Raw genomic sequence first — 16,363 nt, 5'->3', positions numbered from 1 at the left:
GCCTCTAGTGTCTTGAGGGTTAAGTGAATCATCTCTGAGTGAACACAGATCCGGCAGTCCTCTACTGAATGTGTATTAGGGGCCTAATTTCTACTAGTGTATGCTGCCTGTTCAGTGATCCAGTGTTTGAAAGATCTCGGGGGTTCAGATTAATTGAGACTGCTGGTCCTCCTTCAGGGTTGCCCTTCTCCTCAGCTTCTTTCAGCCTTCCCTAATTCAACAACAGGGGTCAGCTGCTTCTGTTCTTTCTTTGGGTGCAAATATCTTTATCTGACTCTTTCAGCTGCTTGTTGGGTCTTCTGGAGTGCAGTCATGCTATGTCCCTTTTTGTGAGCACTCCATAGCCTCAGTAATAGTGTCAGGCCTTGAGACCTCCCCTTGAGCTGGATCACACTTTGGGCCTGTTGCTGGACCTTCTTTTTCACAGGCTCCTCTCCATTTCCAACCCTGTAATTCTTTCAGGCAGGAACAATTATGGGTCAGAGTTATGACTGTGGGATGGCAACCCTATCCCTCAATTGATGTCCTGTCTTCCTGCTGGAGTTGGGTTCTATGAGATCCCTCTCCCTACTATCCAGCATTTCATCTAAGCTTCCTCCTTTTGAGTCCTGAGAGCCTTTCACCTACTAGGTCTCTGGTGCATTCAGGAGGGTCCCCCCAACCTCCTATCTGCTGAGGTTGCCTGTTTGCATTCTTTCTTTGGACCTCAGGGCTTCAGTCCTTTTCCCTTACCCAATACCAGATCAGGTTCCCCTCTCCCCCAAACTCTGTCCCCCCAGTCAACTTTCCCTTCTCAATTGTGATTGCTTTCTTCTCTCTTCCAAGTGGGCACTTCAGCCTGTTGACCTTTTTTAGTTCTGTGGACTAATCTTGGGTATTCTGTAATTTTTTTGGCAAATATCCACATAATAGTGAGTACATACCGTGCATGTCCTTTCGGTTCTGAGTATGTCACTCAGGTTGATATTTTCTACTTCCATCCATTTGCCTGCAAAACTCAGGATGTCCTCATTCTTAATAGCTGAGTAGTATTCCATTGTGTAAATGAACCACATTTTCTTTATCCATTCTTCTGATGTGGGACATCTGGGTGGTTTCCACCTTATGGCTATCAGAAATAAGGCCACTATGAACATAGTTGAATAAGTGCCCCTTTGGCATGGTGGGAAATCTTTTGGTTATATTCCCAAGAATAGTATAGAGCTGGGCCTTCAGATCTATTTCCAAATTTTTAAGGAACCTCCAGATTGATTTCCATAGTGGTTGTACCAGTTTGCACTCCCACCAGTAATGGAGGAGTATTCCTCTTTCACCACATCCTCTCCAACATGTGTTGTCACCTGAGGTTTTTTTTTTCTTTTTTTTTTTTTTTTATTTTCAAAGAATTCTTTTTTTTTAAGTTGTATATTTTAATTTATTACTTTTTTTTAACTTTAGATATTTTCTTTATTTACATGCGAATTTCTCCATTCCCAGTTTCCCCTCCAAAAAACAAAGAAACAAACAAAAACAACAAAAACAAACCCCTGTTGCCTCCCCCTTCCCCATGCCTGCCACCCCGCCCTCTCCCACTTTCTGGCCCTGGCATTCCCCTACACTGGGGCTCAGAACCTTCACAGGGCCGAGGTCCTCTCCTCCTATTGATGATCGATTTTGAAATCCTCTACCATACCAAAAGGTGGACATTTCATTCCTTCTTAAAAGGGGGAACCAAATACCCACGGAAGGAGTTGCAGAGAGTAACTATGGAGCAGAGACTGAAGGAAGGGCAAGCCAGCCTAAATATAGCTATCTCCTGAGAGGCTCTGACAGTATCTGACTAACACAGATGTAGAGGCTCACAGCCATTCATTGAACTGAGTACAGGGTCACCTGAGGTTTTGATTTTAGCCATTCTGATTGGTAAAATCTCAGGGTAGTTTTGACTTTCATTTCTATGATCACTAAGGACTTTGAAAATTTATTTAGGTGCTTCTCAGCCATTTGAGATTCTATAGAGCTCACTCTTGGTTTAGTTCTACACATCATGTTTTTGGTTGGGTTATACTTGTTTTGGTGATGAACTTCTTGAGTTCTTTATATATTTTGGATATTAGCCCTCTATCAGATGTGAGGTGATTGAAGATTTTTTCCAATCTGTAGGTTGCTGAATCGTCTAATTGACTATGTCCTTTGCCTTAGAAAGGCTTTACAGTTTCATTCAGTCCTATTTATCAGTTCTTGATCTTAGAGCGTGAGCCATTGGAGTTCTGTTTAGTAAATTTCCCCCTGTGCCAATGAGTTCAAGGCTATTTCCCACTTTTTCTTCTATTAGATTCAGTGTATCTGGTTTTGTGTTGAGGTCCTTGATCCATTTGGACCTGAGCTTTGTACAAGGTGACAAATATGGGTCTATTATCATTCTTTTACATACAAACAGGTAGTTAAACCAGCATCATTTAGTGAAGATGTTTTCTTTTTTCCATTGTATATTTTTAGCATCTTTGTCAAAGATCAAGTGACCATAAGTGTGTGGTTTTATTTCTGGGTCTTCAATTCTATTCCACTGATCAGTGATGTGTCTCTCTCTGTACCAATATCATGCAGTTTTTATCACTATTGTTCTGTAGTAAAGCTTGAGGTCTGGGATAGTGATTTCCCCTAGCTGTTCTTTAATTGTTAAGAATTGCTTTTGCTATCTGGGTTTTTTGCCTTTCCAGATGAATTTATGAATTCCTCTTTCCATGTCTTTGAAGAATTGTGTTTGGATTTTGATGGGGATTGCATTGAATCTATAGATTGTCTTAGGAAGAATGGCCATTTTTACTATGTTAATTCTGCCAAACCATGAGAGACACTCCATCTTCTGAGATCTTTGATTTCTTTCTTGAGAGACTTTGAAGTTATTGTCATATATGTCTTTCACATGTCTGGTTAGAGTTACCCCAAGATATTTCATATTATTTGTGGCCATTGTGAAGGGAGTTGTTTCCCTAATTTCTTTCTCAGTTTGTTTATACTTTGTGTAAAGGAAGGCTACTGATTTATTTGAGTTAATTTTATATTCAGCCACTTTGAGTTTGTTTATATAGTGGATTATGTTAATGGATTTTTGTATATTAAACCAACCTTGCATCACTGGGATGAAGCATACTTGATTGTGGTGAATGATGGTTTTGATGCGTTCTTGGATTCAGCCTTTGATGTGTTTGGATTCAGTAAAAATTTTATTGAGTATTTTTGCATCGATTGTGGCTTCATAGAATGAGTTTGGTAGTGTTCCTGTAGATTTTTATGGAATCATTTGAGGAAAATTGGTATCAGGTCTTCTATGAAGGTCTGCTGGAATTCTTCACTACATCCATCTGGCCCTGAGGCTTTTTTTGGTTGGGAGATTTTTAACAACTTCTTCTATTTCCTTATGCAATATGAGCCTGTTTGAATAGTTTACCTGCTCTTGATTTAACTTTGGTATGTGGCATCTGTCTAGAAAACCATCCATTTCATCTAGATTTTCCAATTTTGTTGAGTATAGGCTTCTATAGTAGGATCTGATGATATTTTGAATTTCCTCCATTTCTGTTATGTCTCCCTTTTCATTTCTAATTTTGCTAATGTGAATACTGCTTCTCATCTCTTTAGTTAGTTTGGCTAGGGGATTTTTTGCAAAGAACCAGCTTCTGGTTTTGTTGATTCTTTGTTTCTATTTGGTTAATTTCTACCCTGAGTTTAACTATTTCCTGCCTTCTACTCCTCTTGGTGAGTTTGCTTCTTTTTTGATCTAGAGCTCACAGGTGTACTTTTAACTTGTTAATGTAAAATCTCTCCTTTTTTCTTTCCCAGGGCACTTAATTCTATGAACTTTCCTCTTAGCACTGCTTTCATTGTGTCCCATAAGTTTGGGTATGGTGTGTCAACATTTTCATTAAATTCCATGAAGTCTTTAATTTCCTTCTTTATTTCTTTCCTGATTAAGCTATTACTGAGCAAATAGTTTTTCAGTTTCCACATATATGTGTTTGGGCTTTCTGTAGTTTTTGATGTTATTGAAGACCAGCCTTAGGCCATGGTGATCTGAAGGATGCATGGTATTATTACAATCTTCTTGTATTGGTGAGGGTTGTTTTGTGACCACTTATGTGTTAGATTTTGCAGAAGGTACCATGAGGTGCTGAGGAGAAGGTGTATTCTTTTGCTTTATGGCAAAAAGTTCTATAGATATCTGTTAAATCCATATGGCTCATAATCTCTCTTAGTTTCTCTGTGTCTCTGTTTAGTTTCTGTTCTAATGAGCTGTCCTTTGGTGAGAGTGGGGCATTGAAATCTCACACTATTATGGTGTAGGTTTCAGTGTGTGTTTTGAGCTTAGTAGATTTTCTTTTATGAACTTGGGTGCTCTTGCATTTGGGGCATAGATGTTCACAACTGAGGTTTTCTCTTGGTGAAATTTTCCCTTGATGAGAATGAAATGTCCTTCTTCCTCACTCTTGACAACTTTTTGCTGAAAGTCTATTTTATTGGATATTAGGATGGCAACTCCTACTTGTTTCCTGGGACTATTTGCTTGGAAGACCTTTTTTCATCCTTTTAATTTGAGATACTGTCTGTCTTTGTTATTGAAGTATGTTTCTTGTATGCAGTAAGACGCTGGATCTTGTTTGTGTACAATCTGTTAGTTTACCTCTTTTTATTGGTGAGTTGATCCATTAATATTGAGAGATATTAAAGTGAGATGACTGTTGTTTCCTGATATATTTGTTTTTGTAGGTTTCTTTATGTTCTTGTGGCTTTCTGCTTTTGGCTTTATTGTAAGATGCTTAATATCTTGTCTGTCTTTGGTCGAGGTACCCTCCTTGTGTTGGAGTTTCCCATCCAGGACCCTATGTAGGGTTGGGTTGGCAGATAAATACTGTTTGAATTTGGTTTTGTCCTGGAATATTTAGGTTTCTCCATCTATGTTGATTGAGAATTTTGCTGGGTATAGTAGCCTTGACTGGCATTTGTGTTTTCTTAGAGTCTGCATGACCTCTGACCAGGCTCTTCTGGCTTTCATAGTCTCTGTGGAGAAGTCTGGTGTAATTCTGATAGGTCTACCTTTGTATGTTACTTGGCCTTTTTACCTTGGAGCTTTTAATATTATTTCCTTGTTCTGTGCATTTAGTGTTTTGATAATTGTGTGATGAGAAGATTTTCTTTTCTGGCTCTATTTATTTAGTGTTCTATAGGCTTCTTGTACCTTTATGTACATCTCTTTCTTTAGATTGGGGAAATTTTCTCCTTTCATTTTGTTGGAGACATTTTCAGGTCCTTTGAGCTGGGAATCCTCATTATTCTCTATTATGATTATTCTTAGATTTAGTCTTTTCATTGTGTCCTGAAATTCCTGGATGCTTTGGGTTAGGATTTTTTTTTTTTTATGTTTTCATTTTTCTTTGACAGTTCTGTCAATCTTTTCTACTTTATCTTCTACAACTGAGATTCTCTCTGCTATCTCTTATATTATTTTGGTAAAACTTACATCTTTAATTCCTGACCTCCTTCCTAGGTTTTCCATTTCCAAGTTTTCCTCCATTTGTGTTTTCTTTATTGTTTCCACTTCCACTTTTAGGTCTTGGATCACTTTATTCAATTCTTTCATCTGTTTACCTGTGTTTTCCTGTATTTCAGTGAGTTATTTTGATCCTCCTTAAAGGACTGTGTTATCTTCATGAGATAAGATTTTAGGACAGATTCCTGATTTTCTGGTGTATTGGTATATTCAGAGCTTGCTGTGGTTGGAGAACTGGGTTCTGATGCTCACATATTTTGGCTTCTATTTCTTATGGTATTGCACTTGCCTTTTGCCATTTGAATATCCCTGGCATTTGTAGGTCTGGGTGATTGTCTGGAGTCTGCCTCTTTTGTCCCTCAGTTGATTCAGGTCTCCCAGTAGGTCTGTGGCCCTGGCTTTATCAGATCACCTATGGGGCCTTTCAACTCTGGGCTCTTCACAGAGGAAGTGCATATAATGATATGTTGCTCTGGCTGCAGTAGTTCTCCTGGGATGCCTTCAGACTGTTGGGTCTTCAGTGGAGCATGCTATCCCTTGTTCAACTGCTCTGAGTGCAGCAGATCCTCAACTGCTCTGAGTACAATGGGTCCACTAGGGTGGATGGCTCGCAGGAGGAGACCAACTAGGACTCCAAGCTATACTTTTGCTATCACTAGATAATAAAGGTACATTGTAATAAAGTGAGATTAATTTGTCGTATGCACACACCTGATTTAAAGGCAACAAGATCTTTCTTCCTTTCTGCCTTCCTTCCTTCCTTCTTGCTCTTCTTCTTTCCTTCCTTCCTTCCTTCCTTTCTCTTCATTAAAATTTTATTGCACTTCTTTTATGGTATATGACACCTCTCTTCTTCCATTCTTTCTTCTTTTCATTTCCTGTGTGTGGAGGTGTAAGTGTAGATATTTTGGTGTTTTTTGTTGTTTTTAAATCCTTAATAAATGTGTTTGTGTATTTCTTTCTCTCTTCATACTTATCTGTATATTTGATCTTTCTGATATTGAATTTGTATCTCTGTGTAATTCTATCTATCTGTCTGGCTATCTATCTATCTATCTATCTATCTATCTATCTATCTCTCACTCTGCATGTGTCTTTCTCTGTATGTGTGTGTATGTGTGTATATCCCTTTCTATCACTTCCTGTGAGTTTGGAGAGTTTTTATGATGACTCACTGAGTATCAGTCTGTTTCTGTCTCTATCACTCTTTGTCTGTCTGTCTCACTATTTTTTCTCCTTTTATGTTTGGATGGGTGGAGGTTTGAGTATCTACTTGAATGGAATTTTGTCTCTTAGTGCAATAATTAAGAACTCTGTGGGACAATTTCTTGGTTTTAATCAACAATCAACAAGAAAGTACAATTAAGCCGGGCAGTGGTGGCTCACGCCTTTAATCCCAGCACTTGGGAGGCAGAGGCAGGCAGATTTCTGAATTCAAGGCCAGCCTGGTCTACAGAGTGAGTACCAGGACAGCCAGGGCTACACAGAGAAACCCTGTCTCGAAAAAAACCAAAAAAAAAAAAAAAAAAAAAAAAAAAAAAAAAAAAAAAAAAAAGAAAAGAAAGAAAGAAAGTACAATTAATGGTAACTCCAAGTAGAACATATCATTATCATTTTGTCACTCCTGTAATTTGCTAACTATTTCAATAGATTGTTCTATTTATATGATTGTTTCAAATGATTCCATCACTCTGCATGCAATAATTATGTTGTGGAACTTCTTTCCGGCATCTGGCCTATTTTCAGGTTAGACCTCCCTCCTTCCAGCTTCAACCTTCCCACACACTGGCTATCTTCAAATGAAAGTCAATGGTTGTCATCATAATCACTGTGAGTATATGACTCTTCGAGTACTGGGTGTGTTCAGGTCAAATCAACTTACAATATTCCACTGACAGACTGGAGAGACCTATGTGAGTCATTTTCTTATAATATTGGTCTTGGTTAGTGTTGATGGCTGAATGCAATTTCTTATTCTACAATGGATCAATAGACTAAGGTTCCCTCAGAAAGGAAAGGTAAGTACGCAAGGGGTTTCTCCTGAAATCAGTCTTGATGCCTCAAACCTATGTTCAGAAGATATGTCATTAATACTGATCCTAATAATTTCCTTGCTACAGAGCTGGAAATTTGTAAGTAAATAAAATCACTAGATTCTTCAAGACTCTACTGTCAGATTATTTGTGATGGTTGGTACTTTTTTACTCTCAGAACCATGAAGATTATGAACTGTGGTTCTGCCCTGGCCGTGAGGAAGCTTTAAGAGCACTCCAAGGTATGTAACAGGGTAATCTTAGGAAGGACTAGCTGAGTTCAGTGGTCTAACTCTGAAATCTCAATGTTTTCATTATTTGGTCTTAAGAGTAAGATAACATCTCATTATAAAAGAGTCTAAGGTCTGACAAAAAAACAACAGAATCTTCTGTGTTTTCTACTAGAGAAACATAATTTTCCTAAAAAGAGAAACAAAACAAAACTCCAGATATATTGTTTCTGAAAAATATTACTTGATAAAAAATCACTTGATAGTAATTATAGAAAATCCTACTAGCAAAAAAAATTTTTCATTGATTCCTCACACCCAGGTGATTGTTCATAGGCATCCATAACTCCAGTTTCAGGGGATCAAATTCTCTGGTCAGAAATGCTCAGGTATCAGGCTTAATATGGTACAAATATATAATTTTAAAGCCTAACTGTTACAAACAGAAACAAGTCTGATATTAAAATGAAAACACATTCAAGGAAAAATTCAGTGTCTTTAAGGAAACTGAGGTCACAAGACTTTTTTCTTTTGTTTCTGTGTGAAGATTTCTCATAAGTAGTAAGAAATCTGGTGACTTTAAAAAAAATTCTATTTCTTTTGTTTTGATGCTTTTGACTCAGGATTAAAAACTGAAAAGAGTAAGTGACAGCAGTAGGTTGGATCAAAAATCCCCAAAGTTCTACCCAATGTGGCTGAGGGACTTTCAGTGGACATTGTTGTTTTGTTTTTGTTCTTTTTAAATAGTCATTCCAAGTATCCATGAAATACATGGTTACAGGAAGTCCTTCACCCTCCCAAAAGCCACTCCCACTCCTAAGAGGAGGATGTCCAGGTCCATGCCCTGAGTCCACACCAGGGAAAGTGACAGCACTGCTTCCATCTAAGTTATGTACTGCAAATACTTTTTAAAATCTTCCACCTTAATACTAATTCATTTTTGTTTTTAACTTCTGAATAGTCAGCCATCATGTCCCCCAACTTGATGTATGAATGCTTTCATCTCCCTGGGAACGGATTGAGGTATTGAGGCAGCCAAGGTTGGCCTGTAGACTGATTTGAGAACTTTGTAATAAAAGAGAACACCTTACAAACAGACAAACAAGAACTATTCTCTTTATCCTAAACTATGTAGATTCTGTTTTGTAATGAAAATTGTAAATGTAATCGAATCTCTGAGTCCATGTAGAATACGCAGCTCAGATCTCACTATGACTTGCAATTCCCCCACTGAATGAGAGATCACAATCAGATTATTGGAGACTTCCTGCATGATTCACCTTTTATTGCCACTTTTAACTTCTCACTAACTAAATTATTGCCAAGTAAATAATAGTAATGAAATGACCAGAGCATTTGGATAAGATTTAAAATTATGAGATCATCAAGTGTGCTTTCAAGTGTGATCTATTAAAAGCTAACAAAAAGGTGAAGTTCTAATGCATGAAGTGACCTTCATACAAGTGACAGTAACTATGTCTTGTAGCCAGGCAGTGGTAGCACATGCCTTTAATCCCAGCACTTCAAAGGCAGAGGCAGGTGGATTTCTGAGTTCAAGGCCAGCCTGGTCTAGAGAGTGAGTTCAAGGATAGCCAGGGCTACACAGAGAAACCCTGTCTCGAAAAACCTAAATAAATAAATAAAGAAATAAAGAAAGAAAGAAATATAAAAAATAGTGATCAGAGAACATTGTTATTCAAAATTGTTTCATGTATCATAAGAGAATCTGTGGAGATATTTTGATTATTTGAAGGAAACTGAAATTGGTCTACTTTTATTTTTCTTTAATATATATTTTCAGGGTTTTAATACAATATATAATAACTAACACAAACTTAACCCACACATTTGACTTCATTTTCCTTTATGCAGCAGTATTGCTCTTGAGTCCAGGAAGGTAAGGAACTCTCAATCTTTACTGTTTCAATCAAATGAATGCTGAAAATAGAGGCATGTGTCAAATTCATCTGGTGTTTGTAGTTTTTATAAGGTGGACACAATAGCAGTACTCAGTCAGTGAAAAGACAAGTGTGGAGTGGCACATTCTAGAATAAATTTATTGAGTGAAATATGTCAACTTGATAATATTTCAATTCTAACACTTGGAAGAGCTGTATATGTCATGGATGTTTCAGAAATTCCAAGAACTTAATGCTCTTGTTATTTTATCAGTATCATTTTAATGTGTATTTCAACCCAGAGGCTATTCCCAAGTATATATCCATCATGTCTAGATTTTTCCAAGTTGACCCTTTGTAAGGATCTGGAGTCCTTTTATATTAATGTTACTGTAAATCTTACTCTGATTATAGCACTGGCATTCTATCTGTGTCTGATGCAAAAACAAATCAAGACTTTAATCATATTGGTGATTCATCAGAAAAGGACAAAGCCAAGGTTTCATACTTCCTAGAAAACCATATAGAAAACAAAGTACATACTCTCTAGTATTTCTTTAGAGAAGAGATACTTGGAACACAGGAGACAGCACATCAAGCACCTGGATTTGATTCCAATTTTGTATTTGTAGTTCTGGCCTAGAGTCACTGTCAACTGGAGCAGTCTAAAAACGGTGTTGTGATAAATGAATTATTCTTATTGCTTGTGAGAAATCTTCACCCACCACATAAACAGGAAAAAAGTCTTATGACCACAATTTCCTTAAAGACACTGAATTGTTCATTGAATGTGTTTTGGTGTCCTTGCTAGTTGTAGCAGATAGGAGAGAGTTTCATTTAACTGTTGTTGTTCACATGCCTCTATGGAGAAACATGTTTTATCTCATCTAGCTTTCTGATTGTACACTTTCCTCTGGTGACTCTTCTTAACTCTCAGATTACAAATTATCTGAAGTGTTGCGAAAAGTTGTCTATTGCATACAACTTCATCCTGCCTCTCTATTAGGCCATATTCTCCCTGGTCTGTGCCTGCAACTAGAGTACAAAAACCTGTTGTGTTTCTAGAAGGGCTCATGTGTTTTCTACAGCACACAGCATCATCCTGACCATAGTCAAAGTGAACATCAGTGGGAGGAAACAGAGGCCTTTGCACTTCACGGATCCAAGAAACCTTGTCAACCTACTGGGAATGTAAATTTGGCCATCATCATGAGAAGAAAATTAACAAAGAAGTGTTTGACATTACTAATAGAATTACTTATAGATTGCTAGCCTCCAAAAAATTGTATATGTATATGTATGTGTGTGTATATGTATATGTATGTATGTGTACGTTTATATGCACATATATGCACACATGCAATGAGAATTATTTAAATTGATTAATATAAAGCTAGACAAATAACATAAGCTTATTATGATGTAAAAACCTTATTGATATTAAGACTCAAGCAGGTATGTCTTAATACTGTCAAAGCAGAATACAGAAAAAGTCTGCCATATAAAGTTTTCTGATGGGTCTAAATAAAGTGATAAATTGAAATTTTTCTTCTCTATTTTAGATTTCTCAGCTTACACATCCTTACTTTAATCTAATATCCCAGTAAGTCTCCTAATGCTTAGGGTGTTGAGTCTATATTGTCCAGAAGAAGAATGAGACATAAAATAGAGCAGTGCACTCATTGGAAGTGTTGCTCACACTGATTTCAAAATATATTCTTATTTTCTTCTTACAGGCTGCGAGTATCCATATGACATAATAATGACCAACCTTCAAAATACCTGCAATAGATCGAACTCAAGAATTTTCACAGCATTCCCTGCCTTACCTGGATTGTTTGGGAAAGACCTAAACTTAGATGCACAGGGACATTTCATGTTAAAGCCCAGAAACTCAACTAGAAGCCAGCAGCAAAGTGAGTCCTCCACCTTCTCTCAACTACCATCTGAGTTCTTATATCAATTTGGCATCTATGCATGTTGTCCTTTACTTGCTTGGGGGAGGAGTGCTGGAGAAAACTCACTAAAAACAAAACAGTATGCTCCAGATCCAGCTGGAGATCTCTATAATCTGATATCAAGGTGAAGCTTGACTATAGGGAGAACATTCCATTTGTTCCACACAAATAATATGTATAGAACCTCATGAAGAGACATACTGCTGATGAGAGAAATTTAACAATGGTTCTTCTAAATGCTTAACAAGAAAACTGAGAATGGGAAGAGCTTCACTATGACATTTGAAGATGATAGAAAACTCATTGATGTGAATAAATTGAGGGTGACTATGAAAACAGAAATGACTAGTGAAGCAAATGCCTGTATGTAGTTTAAGAAACTTGTTCAATTAGATATCAACTATTTTATGATGCACTGCAACTTAGACAACATCATCTTGTGAGAATCCCCATTGGATCATGTCTTAGAGAACACTAGCATATGTCTTACAGACATCTCTAAGATTAATAACAATATAGAGTACAAGGAAGAAGAATATATAGACACTACAGGATGCCCAACCCATTACAACAGGGATATTATACAATTGAAATTTGTTTTTTTTTTAAAGAGCTGTGTAAATTACACTATACCAGGTAAAGATCTCATCTCCTTTTTAGATGCAGAGGAAAGATTGCATAAGACACAAAGACGGTTTTGACATCTTGCTTCAAATGTGGCTCTATGCCCCACCAGAATGAAGTTTGCACTGTTCCAACTATTGAAAAAGGAAAACTCTTTGGGCAAGAGCTTAGTTCCATTTGTGTGAAGGGAAAATGGCCCACAGTAATTCTGGTAGGTCTCTCATGGCTCATTTCTGGCTTTCCTAAGGAAAGTCTGATTAAAAAAATAAGTGTTGCCTGATCTTTCAGGGTTAACATTGGGGTATGATGTGTACATGAAAAGACTGAGGCACAAAACCAGCTCGAAGTCCTTCTTGTGCACTGCACCTCTGCACAAAATGCTCTGGTTCTCACAAGCAAATAGTGCTGCATGTCCAGTGACAGGCATTTCCCTTTCTTCCTCTCAGGACATCCTGTCCCTGATAAGAGAAAAAGGCCCAAAAACACAGGGAATATTTATGGCATGTCCTAATGGAACATCATGGAATTCCCTGAAAGAAAAATTAGATACTGGGGAAGAGATGGAAATAAAAAAGCTGTCGGTGCATGAAGTGGCTTGGCTACTAAAGGTAGGGAAAGTCCTGGCATTATCCACTCTCAGGATTTCTCTGAGTTTACATGAATAGTTTCCTTCACCATGCATTCCTTTGAGTGATAGCAGATATGTAGGAGAGAAATCTATTAAGCTCAAAGGTTCCTCTGCTATTCACAACATAAGGAATAAGGACTCAAACAAAGTTCCAGTCAGAATGAGCAGTATCTTTCATTTGATTTTTTCATGTGGCCATGTGGAGGGTCACTTTATACATGCATACGAGTGTCACCCGATATGAATGCCTAGTCAGATGCATTTGACTACCAGTGTTCTTAATTCCCTGTCATGCTAGCTTTTTTTCTGAGAGGCAGCTTTTTCTTCCTCAGTATAGAATTTGTGACTCCTTCATGTTTCTCTTTGCTACCCATCCCTAATAGGACCTCATGATCTGCTTGTGTCTATCTCATGAAATATTGTTATCGAAATTCAGGTGCTCATTACTGTGAAGTAGTTATTTTTACTCACACTGCCATGCCTTCAGCACCATAAAATGATAATTTTATTTCCATATTAAGTTAAAATTTAATTACATCATTTCCCTTGCCCTGTTTGCTTGCTGTAAATCTTCCACTTCTGGTAAAAAAAAAAAAAAACATGGCCCATTTTCATTTATGGTTATTATTATATAGATAAAAAGGAGTCGTAAATATGTTCAAAATACCTGAATAGTCCATTATCCTTGGTAGTATATGGACTATTTCTTTGAAGTTTGTCTTCACAAGATTTAACTCTTCTCAGTTAGTGTTACAATTTTGGATGATTTTTTTCTTCAGACAGAAAGTATATTATATTGACAAGTATATTATGTTGTTGGATTATCAAAATGAAGAGTCCTGAACATTTCTAGGAGACCCAATCTCAAAGCAGATTTCCTGTTCCTCTGATGTAAATCTTTGTAACTCTTTTAACCAATGTTTGGAGCCCAAGTTTCAGGAGTCAATATGTAATATGTACACAGTGGGGCTTGGAGCCACAGGGCATTTTGTTCTGTATACTTTGAATAGCTGTGTTTGTCTGTATTAGTCTCTATTTACTGCTGAAAGATTCTTCTTTAATGTCTGGGTAAGGGATACATTATCTATAAATCTTAGCTTAAATATTTAAAGCAGAGTTGGAAACCATGCTTGTTTAATGAAATGGTGATAGCACCTTCTCTAAGAACCATGGCCTCATGTGATCCCATGCTTTCAGTAATAAACATGAGTTTCTGCACTTCAGAAATTACATAATAACTTAATGAGGTCGCCTTTGTTGTAGTTACCATAATTTTATATTTCTGTCATTTAAAAATAGTATGTGTCCGTGCAGTGGTGGCACATGCCTTTAATCCTAGCACTTGGGAGGCAGAGGCAGGCAGATTTCTGAGTTCAAGGCCAGTCTGGTCTACAGAGTGAGTTCCAAGACAGCCAGGGCTACACAGCAAAAACCTGTCTTGAAAAACTAAAGTAAACTAAACTAAACTAAACTAAACTAAAATAAAATAAAATAAAACTAGTATTTGATCTGAGGTATTGATCTCTTAGGTTTGCTAGTTTACTCAGGTGTCCACTAGAGGCACGTTGAGCTTAGAAGAGATTTTCCTGCAATTCAAGCACATCTGAAAATCTGCTCGTAGTTTTCCAGTTTTGATGGACAAAACTTATTGGGGTTACATATCAGTTAACACTCTAAGAGAAAGATTGGTAGCTTTGAAGGGAGTTGGATCCAAACTAAATTTTAGAGTTGACTATGTTTTGAGTAATATTCATAATTTATTTTTTATACAAAATATATTTTCTCTCTCTATAAGGAGTTTCTTGGATCGATAAAAGAAAGTCTGCTGACTTCTAAATTATACCACCAGTGGCTTGCTGTACCCCAAAAGCTGAATGACAAAGAAAAATTAGCAGCAGTACAGAGGTAATGGCTGGCAAATTGTGTGAACCACATAAACAAAGTAGAATTAATATTTGCTTACACACATTAGAGATTATATAACCTAGAAATATTCACTAAAAATCCTGACTGACAGCAAAATGTTGCAATTGTTCACAAACATGGAAGACATTTTCAAATGAAGGTGTGACTTGGGAAGTCACTGTGGAGGTGTGACTTGGGGAGTCACTGTGGAGGTGTGACTTGGGGAGTCACTGTGGAGGTGTGACTTGGGGAGTCACTGTGGACCATGCTTATGAGTACCAGCTTTGTATTCCAGTTAAATTTGTCATTTTCACCCAGAATCTGGGGAAACACTTCAAGCAATATATCAAGTATACATTCTTTCTTCCATTTTATTTGTGGAGGTCCATACATAAGATACTATTACTCTGTCCCATTTCTTCTTACTTAAAAATTGAGTAAAGTTGTTTTAAAATAACTGGCTCTTTGTTCAGTCTTTTAGAAAAAATCCCATTACCAAATTCTGCTCTTCTTGGACAACTTTTCAGGACACTACATACAATTGCAAGAAATTCTTCTGTTAATCAAATGTCATCTTATCGTCTATCTACTGAGATAGCTCCATATATCTTATGACTTCCTACCTACCACAATAAAATACTGGCAAATGATAGTGCCAAAAAGGTAATTAGAATGAACTTTAAGTCTAGCTTTGACAAGCTTTACAATGAGACAGGAATACAGAATTATCCTGAGAGTCTGGGTTATTTTGTGGTTGTTGTTGTTAATGGTTTGGTTTTCTTTCATTTTGTTAAAGAAGTACACCTTTAAATGGTGGTTCTTCCTGAGAAGAAGAATCATTGGTACATTTTAAGTAAGTTAAATATAAATAAGCATTTGAGCTCAATGACTCAGTCTTTTGTCAGTTGTGAATTAGAATATCCTTCAACTAACCCATGGAGTAAAAGTGCAGTGAAATGATAAAAAAAAGAAGTTCTAGGTACAGGGTTCAGGAGTCAAGACTTGAATTCTGATGTAATCAGTGTAGAATGTGTGAAATTCTACTTATTTTCACAGTGGTTTCCTCAACAAAACCAAGGCAATATAATTTGAATTGTTTTTTTTTTATCAGATATGGTTGTTATGACTCCTAATTAGTGTGAGTAAATATAACATTGGCCTCTTGATGCTGGTTATGATTGGTTTAGAGAAATTATAGAATACACTTTTCTATGGGAGCTGACTTTCAAATGCTATATTAAAATACCAAAACTCCTAGAGTATTGATCAAATGGTTATTTTGACTATCAGTATTTGAGTTTCTGATTCATTGTTAATGGACCAATTGCCCTTGTACCTGAAAGGAATATATTGTAAGGCAGGCTAACTGAGAATAAATATCCTTTTTATTGTATAGGATCAATTATCAGAGATAAAAAATAGGGTTCCAAAGGACCTGTCATTGGAGTTCTATAACTATTCAGTTTCCTCCAAATAGGCATTATTCCAAATGCCTCCCAACATAAAAAACCTGAGGATCAAGCTTTACCATAGCATCTGCACTGAGTCATCAAATACATG

The 16,363-nt window shown here is 36.9% G+C and overlaps 1 protein-coding gene across 1 annotated transcript; it reads left to right on the top strand.

Moving 5' to 3' along the window:
- Positions 1-7,320: 7,320 nt before the first annotated feature.
- On the top strand, positions 7,321-12,812 carry LOC116094783 (rho GTPase-activating protein 20-like). Its single transcript, XM_031376262.1, has 5 exons — positions 7,321-7,357; positions 7,739-7,802; positions 11,425-11,604; positions 12,307-12,481; positions 12,717-12,812. Exons 1-4 carry the CDS (start codon positions 7,337-7,339, stop codon positions 12,345-12,347), a joined length of 306 nt encoding a protein of 101 aa, XP_031232122.1. The 5' UTR covers positions 7,321-7,336; the 3' UTR covers positions 12,348-12,481; positions 12,717-12,812.
- The last annotated feature ends 3,551 nt before the right edge of the window (positions 12,813-16,363 follow it).

The sequence above is a fragment of the Mastomys coucha genome, unplaced genomic scaffold, assembly GCF_008632895.1.
Source record: "Mastomys coucha isolate ucsf_1 unplaced genomic scaffold, UCSF_Mcou_1 pScaffold17, whole genome shotgun sequence".
In the NCBI taxonomy this organism is placed as follows: Eukaryota; Metazoa; Chordata; class Mammalia; order Rodentia; family Muridae; genus Mastomys; species Mastomys coucha.
Note: the sequence above shows the minus strand (reverse complement) of the source record. Positions and strands in the feature narration are given on the sequence as shown.